The sequence below is a fragment of the Sinocyclocheilus anshuiensis genome, unplaced genomic scaffold, assembly GCF_001515605.1.
Source record: "Sinocyclocheilus anshuiensis isolate Anshui unplaced genomic scaffold, SAMN03320099.WGS_v1.1 scaffold658, whole genome shotgun sequence".
Classification (NCBI taxonomy): domain Eukaryota; kingdom Metazoa; phylum Chordata; class Actinopteri; order Cypriniformes; family Cyprinidae; genus Sinocyclocheilus; species Sinocyclocheilus anshuiensis.
This window is the reverse complement of record NW_015542402.1, coordinates 1,541,198-1,549,236: the sequence shown is the minus strand read 5'-3', so window position 1 is coordinate 1,549,236 and position 8,039 is coordinate 1,541,198. Positions and strand designations below refer to the sequence as shown.

General features: G+C 37.7%; 1 protein-coding gene across 2 annotated transcripts in view; it reads left to right on the top strand.

Moving 5' to 3' along the window:
• Nucleotides 1–3,527: 3,527 nt before the first annotated feature.
• LOC107692986 (gamma-aminobutyric acid receptor subunit beta-2-like) overlaps nucleotides 3,528–8,039 on the top strand; it is an 85,542-nt gene continuing 81,030 nt past the window's right edge. For both annotated transcript variants that reach the window (XM_016492221.1, XM_016492220.1), the window contains exons 1-3: nucleotides 3,528–3,656; nucleotides 3,771–3,862; nucleotides 4,399–4,466. In XM_016492221.1, the coding sequence (XP_016347707.1) occupies nucleotides 3,574–3,656; nucleotides 3,771–3,862; nucleotides 4,399–4,466 (243 nt within the window). In that variant the 5' untranslated portion in view covers nucleotides 3,528–3,573. The remainder of the gene's footprint in view (nucleotides 3,657–3,770; nucleotides 3,863–4,398; nucleotides 4,467–8,039) is intronic.

The following is an 8,039-nucleotide window of genomic DNA, read 5'->3' as shown; positions in this document are numbered from 1 at the left end:
AAGACCTCAATATATCGTCAGGCTCCAAGGGTATTAATTTGGTCTAGCCTGTATAAGTGTTTTTGACTCCCAAAAAATGGCAGCCACAGACATGCAGTGTATGAATCCCCAAGGACCACAGTTTTACCTAAACATCTTCTCTACGGTTCTGCTGAAGAAAAAAGTCACCTACATCTTGGTTGGCCTGAGGGTGAGTAAATTAACAGCAAATTTTCATTTTTGTGTGAACTATCGATTTATTAAATACAACAACATGACAAAAAGCCAGAAATTTGATTACATTTAAAAATTTTGGAGAATGCAACTTTCCTGATGTTTACGCATGTGTATCTTCCAGTGTACATTTACAATTATTGTGTGTGATATGCTTTTTTACAAAGATTTTATTGTGTGTGTTTGAGATAGTGTTTGACAGCGTCTCTGTGAGTATACCTGAAAAGTCTCCTATTGTCTAAATAAATTGCTATTTGAGCTTTCAGAGGTGGGAAGTTCTTCAGTTCTTTAGTGAACAGTACCAGTATTTGGAATGTGACGTTGGGGAGTCACTGTATTGAGGGATTGCATTTGTTGATCTTTCCATTGAAGAAAATGTTGTGGTCTCGAGTCTGAGTCCAAGACTGTATTTTCATGGACTTGGGAGCATTTGTACTCTGTCTTGAGTTTGCATCAGTTGCAGAGGTTCGTGCAGCACTGATGTGAAACCAGGCTTCATGCACCCCAAAGTAGTGTTGCCTCACGAAGAGCTGAAACTGTGAACTCTTTTGAGAATTGGCATCAAAACCTTGAAAGGTTAAGTGAAGTCTACTTTAGATAGCGCTTTGGTCAATACAAGTGTTATTTACATGTTATCACTGGACACCAAAATTGTTCTCGAAGCAGACAAGGCCTTGCTATTTAGAAGTTTTACTGACGATGACACAGAGGTTCCCACAGTGTTCCAATGTATGCGCCAACAAAAGGTCAGCATGCACAAAACCTATGCAGCTGGGGATAAGCTTTTAGCTGTACGTCAGTCTCTGTCGAATGCATTGGTGTCCCAAAGTAGGTGCTGCATGGGTTGTTTATATAATGGCACATCAGGCAAGACTTGGGGCCGGCAGGTTTTTTTTTTTTTTTTGGTGAGCTGTATTTGAAGATGGGCATTCAGAACACCAATAAATGTGGCATGAAAAATGAAGCTCCGTCACTGTAGCCATTGTTTGCGCATGCTTTTCGTTGTATTGACTGCCAGTTTAAAATGTCTTCTTTTCTGTTAATCATTTCCCAATACTCACAACTTCATACATACATCAGAGGTGTAAAGTATTTGAGTAAATATAAGTAGTTACTGTACTTGAATATCTTTTTGGATATTCTGTAGGTTTACTGAGTATCAAAGGTATTAGCAATTTTTACTCTCTACTTCACTACATTTTTGAATAAGCATCTGTACTTTTTACTCCACTACATTTGTAATGGGTGTGTTTGCATGGCACCTAGCTTTTTCTGCAGCAGTTTATTTCTGCTACAAAATAAGTGATATCGCCAACGACAGGACATGGAAAGTACAGTATCGTGTGCGTTTTTCCCTTACTCACCCAAACTTGTCAACAAGGCTACTTTACGTTGAATGCGAGTTCCTTAGCAACAGCAATGAGGCTGAAACCAGCTCATCCAGTGCAAGACGGCTTTGACTTTTTAATTATTTCTTTTTCACTATTCTCCTGTATTCTTATTCTGTTATTATTGTAAAAGTTCAATAAAAAAATTAAGCAAAAAAAAACAAAAACGTTCTTTTATTTATTCGTTATACTGAAGAGAGCTTTTTGAAGGATATAGTTTTTTTTTTTGTAATTTTGAGGTGTTCAGTTTTACTTTGGTTTTAGAAAATAAACGTGACTGCTGTTCTCACAAATCAACTCTTTCTTGTTTTTCGCTGGCACGTCTCTTTGACTAGTGCATTTTGAGCCAATACTTAGTATAAGTAAAATACTTAAGTACTGTTAAAATCAGATACTCTAAGACTTTTACTCAAGTTGTTTTGAAATTGGTGACTTGTAACTTTGGAGTAATTTTCACTGTAAGGTACCTGTAATTTTACTCAAGTATGGTTTTAGGTACTCTTTACACCTCTGACATACATACATTTATTGCACACTTGAATAGACAAGCATTTGTTTAGTTGTGTGCACCAATTAAAACAGATTGTGCTGCCCTATTTGTAACTTAATTATTTCACAGGGTATAACATTTAATTTTATAACAGTCCATTTTAAATTTTCCGACATAAATGATTTTAGTAAATGATGCTATTTATGTTGCTGGACACGATAGTTTTCAAATCCCTTCTGCTCAGGAAAGAAAAGCTCTGAAACAAACAGAAGCAGTGAAGCTCCAGGAAGTTCGGAAACAGCGACAACAACAACTACAACCAGCTTATGCGACCAGCAAGCACATGTTCTCTTCAAAGCCTCTCCATCTGCATCTTCCAGATTGTCTAGGACCTTCTTCAGTGACTTGAGAACCTTCTCTCCAAGGCTCCTCCATCTGCTAATCAGCTAATCTACCTCAAAGCCTGTGTCTTATTTGATACTAACATTTTAATATGCTTTTTCTAGTTGCTTCAGTCCAGTAAGTGTTCATCTTGAAACATTCTAACAGTTTTAAAGTTATTCTTATGTTTACTTATTAAATTCAGTAAATATTTCAAAGCAAAAAGACATGAACCTGAATGGGGACATTTTTAGAATTATGGGGTCCTAACCTTCCTATTAAACTGTGATATAATTATAACATGATATATAATAATGAAATGTATAGCAAAATAAATGAAATGATTATGTTAAAAGGGAGGAGAAAACACTTCCCTCTGTTATCATTTTATGTTGTTGATAAACATACCTCATCTTCATGACTGCAGTCATATTTATTTTTTTGTCTTTCGCCTATGGCACATAAGTTTCAACAGCTCGTATGCCTATACAAATCAAGCGCACTTTATTTTTATTAGTTTATTTTTTCAACTCCTTCCCCTTAATGCAGGGGTTTACCTCGGGTTCCCTTTGTCCTGCAACCTAGAGGTTTAGATTCCTATATAGATCCTTTGAAGCATCCCATTTATCATCTACACCTCCCCAAATGATGGACAAATAAAAGTCGACTATCATATAAAGTCCCGTTTTAAATATTTTTACTGTTAAGACAAGCCTGCTGCTCCACTTTGTGTAAGACACATTACTTTTGTGCCTCACGTCAAATTTCAAAACTGAGGAGAAAGAAAGACAGCGAAACAGCACATGAAGTGGCTATTAAAAGCCCATTTGACAAGAAAGGGACGCTTTTTCCATGATGCACAAAGACTGCAGTTGTAATACCGTCTGTTTTACAGTTCACTTTGGTGTTTTCGTAGTTTTCCCTTTAATATCTCCCTGTCTCTGGTCGGGAAGTGCTCCTCCAGCAGCATCAGCACCACACCGCTCCTGGATGCTGCGCTGCTGGAGTATGTACGCATGCGCACCACAGTGGAATTACTGCACAGCGCACTCTAAGTTGGATCTTCTCTGTCTTCACGGAAACCAGAAACCATACAAAAGTATGGCGATCTTTAGAATAAGACAAAACAGCTTCGTGCGCGTCTGGACGTTTTCCGTGATAGTGGCCGTGGTGTGTGCGCAAAGGTAAGTCCGAACCAAAGCTCTCCTCACTTCATATGGCTGTCTGTAGTCCACACACAACTGAAATGATCTCAAAGCATGCATCTGAATCTAACGGTGCATTTTCTCTCTTTGCAGTGTCAATGATCCAAGCAACATGTCTCTCGTAAAAGAAACTGTTGATAGACTATTGAAAGGATATGACATTCGCTTGAGGCCAGATTTCGGAGGTAACGCACGTTTTTAATTAAGTCCATCATGTCAGCCTTTTAACATCACCTCTGAACTTTCATATAGTAAAATCCTAAGCGTGCCATTATAGAGAGTTACGCGCTAATATATCCCAATGATCTCAGGTTTGGAGGCGATCGGGACACTTGCTTTCACTTGTTATGAATTAATCGCTTAATCTGCCGAACGCGCTGTTAGATTAGAAATGCTTCGCAAAGTTAACGAACGAATTTACACCGATTTGGACATCTGCACGTTCTACCTTGCGATGCTTTCTCTGATTGGCACTAATTAATCAGTAATAGTAATATCAGTGAACAGTGATGCTCATGATGACGAATCCATAAATTGTGACTTTATCATTCTGGATGATCACAGTGAAATCAGTGTGTTTAGATGATCTTTGCTTTACTTTTCACCTCATCCTGGATGTTATCAGGCTGACGTTGAGTTAATAATGGCTCATGCGTGACATGTCCATTCATTTCAGTGTACAAAACAAAACGTCACTGGTATGATTTGGTTTGGGTTTTAGGTCCTCCGGTGGGAGTGGGGATGAATATAGACATAGCCAGCATAGACATGGTCTCAGAAGTGAATATGGTAAGTCTGTTATAATGCTGTCCTGTTGGAGACAATGTATGTGAGCTCCTTTAATCCCTTCCCCCCCCTCAGCTTTCTATGCCAGGTAATTTATGTTCCATTTGAAGAGTAATAGTCTATTGTTTGTCACTACATCTGTGGGTGCACACTTCATATCAGTGGGATTTTAAGCATACTGTAGTGTTCATCAGAGACGGTGTATAACAAAACTTTTCAGAGCATGTACTACCTTTTATACTCAGTGTTCACATATGGACATGAGTAATGGTCAGGAAGAGCTAGTGTGGTTTCTATGGCAACATCTTTTTTTTTTCTTCTGCGTATGGACTGAATGTTTTTGCTGGGATTTATAAAATCAAAAAACAAGTGCATTCCAACGTGAATTTCTCCATTTTGGATTTTTATACTCTTTCCACCCTTATGGTTATCTGGTAGGATTTTTTCCCCCCTTAGATACAAGAGCATCCCCTAGTGATGGTTTTGAAGCACAACATGTTCGAGGTCTGGTCAAGTGAGGTGATATTCATGACAATAACTGAGAGCATCTAATGTATTTTGATACAGCAGGACCTGGTTGCATTATATTTTGAGTTATTTGTACTCTTAGCAGTATTTTGAGACTGGTTTTGTTTCTATTGTTCTCAAAATAGCCTAGCGATATTCATTATATGTTACATGCATTGATGTTTTGTTTTTTTTTCTTCACTGCAGACTGAGAATACGAGGTTTGAGATGTGAATGCATGCAAGTGTGCTCGCTTATAATCTTTGGAATCCCATCTCACAGTAATTATTAATGTTTTAAGCAACAGTGCACGCATACTTTAGCACTGTCAAGATGTCTTTAGGAGAAAACAATGATTGCGATTTACGCCGTTTCTGAGTGAATGCATTTGTGTGTGTGTCCGCAAGCTTAAATGATGTCACTAGTAGGCCAAGAAAGCACAAATTCACAGATCACTGCTCTGAACCCTTTCACATTTTCCTGGCTGGGATCTTACACGCATTCATCTGGATTAAACATTCTTTTGCATTGGATAAATAGCTAGAGCAAGTGTCCAAATCACCATGAACCTTGATGTCATGCAGTTTCTCCAGTAGTAGGCCTATAGCATCAACTGTTTTTTTCTGACTCTCCTAGATTTCATCTTACGTAGATCATAAAACAAGACATTGATGTTTATTAAATCTCATGCTCATTTCTGAATAGAATAACCTGCGCCGCTGTTATAATGTTCTTTCCTGTTCTCTGTGTATCTCCGTTACAGGAGGATATGAGTAATGTGATTTCTTAGAAGAGGCTTTTATATTATACACATATCATTCTTGCAGCTCTGATCTTTATATCCTTCGAGATGTTACAGTACACTGAAGTGCTGAACTCGTGACGCGTATGAGACAACATGTATCAGAGGCATTACTGTACTTTTTACACATTCAAGCAAAATAATGTCTCAGATGTGCTCGCTCGGTTCACTTATTTGCTATTCACTACATACCGAATGGTGCATGCGAGTGTAAATGAGTGAATTCAGACACTATTCTGTAGTTTTACATGAATGCAACGTCATGTACAAGAAGTCAGACTATTTCAAATCTAATCTGACAATTCCAAAAATTGTATAAGCTTTTCCGATTGGATTTTTCAACCGCATATTAATGTTTTGTAACAATCGGATGTTATATCACAGCTACATGGACCTGAGAAAAAATAAAATGGTTGAAAAAGCCAAAAAGACATTCATGCATCAGCATGTTTAGATGAAGTTTGAGGAACTAGCATCCTAATCTTTTCCCTCGTGAATCATTGAGCATGAATGACTCGACTCTCTGAAGTTTGAAGCAGAGTTTTGAAATGTACGCTTTCCATCTTGTAGATTTTGTTAGCAGAGCAAACATTTTCTCGAAATAAAGTTACCCTTTTCCCACAGAGCTCTCAGGACTGGGGGCTCCATTGCATTATTAAATTATATATGAACTTATATTAAGGCTTGCTCGGAATTACCCCGCTGGAGCTGCGCCGAAGCAAAAAGGCTCTATGCTTTCAACTTATAGCCCTACAGTATATTGCTTCTGACTCTTTCAATTCTGTCCACGTACAAACATGGTCACACGTCTCCATCATCAAACGTCCTCTGCATCACACACAGTAGGTGTTAGATGGTATAGTGGGTCTGCCCAGAGAGAGGAGCAAAGGTCAGACTTGACCGCAGGCTGATATGATTCGCCGACATAGACTTGCAAAAGCTTCATGACATTAACAACCTGCCATTTTCTTGGAGGCAGTCCGGGGTGCGTTCGTAGGGAAGGTCGTGCTCCTCGCTGCGCCTCGGGTGTGTGTGATTCACCGAAGGACAGATGAATGCAAACAAAGGGGTGAAAGTGAAACCGAGTGCTAATGAACGGTCTTGCAGCTTCTAGGCTCAAGTGAAGCCTGATGCTTTTTGATCTTAGGTGCAGACTGATGTTTGCAAGTGCAAACGTGTTTTTTTTTCTTTCTGTCTTCACTGCGGTCTTTGTTCCTATACCATGACCTTGACTCACAGGGAAGAAAAAATCACAAATTTGATCTTTATATGTGACCACAAAACCAGTATTAAGTCGCTGGGGTATATTTGTAGCAATGGCCAAAAATACATTGTATGGGTCAAAATTATTGATTTTTATTTTATGCCAAAAATCATTAGGATATTAAGTAAAGATCATGTTCCATGAATATATTTTGTAAATTTCCTACCGTAAATATGTCAAAACTTAATTTTCGATTAGTAATATGCATTGCTAAGAGCTTCATTTGGAGTTCATTACTGATAGAAGTTAAAAGAGAGCGAATGGACACAATCAGTTCGTAAAGGTTCCCAAAACAAGCAGATTTTAAACATCAAAACATTCAGGAAACCAAGAAGCTGAGAGCTTAGCATGAGCGTTGGAGGATTTTGGAATCCATCCCAATCTTTTAAAGTCTAAATAATAATGTTAATAAAAAAAAGTATGGAAACACATTAATCCTCAGAATTTAAAATGTTCAACTTTTTTGTGTAGTAATGCTGATAATAATGTGCTAGTTTGATGATATAATGTGCCACAAATCCTGTGACATGCCATTTTGGTGACGTCTGGCTGCTCTGATTGAAAAACATGAAAATTTGTGAGCGTGAAATGGGTGATGTTTTAGGATGAGTGGTGTATCTGCTGTAGCTGAAGCATGTGCTGACTTTTGTGTGTGCTGTTGACCCAGCTGGACTGTGCTGTTTCAATACACTTGAGATAAGGAGCATGCTTGCTCTCTAACATACAAACTGGGGGGCACTCGATATGTATTTTATTTTATTTTATTTTATTGTATTTTAGCTGTTTACTGTAAAACAGATGAGAGACCTGCATTGTCCTGTGTCATGTTGAAAATAAATGATCTGCTCTTTTCAAGCACCGATAGAACAACATACAAACTAGGGGGCACTCCATATGTTTATTTTATTTTATTTATTTTTAATTATTTTAATATAATTTAATTTAATTTAATTTAATGTTTTATTTTATTTATTTTATTTAAATTTATTAAATTTTTTGTTTT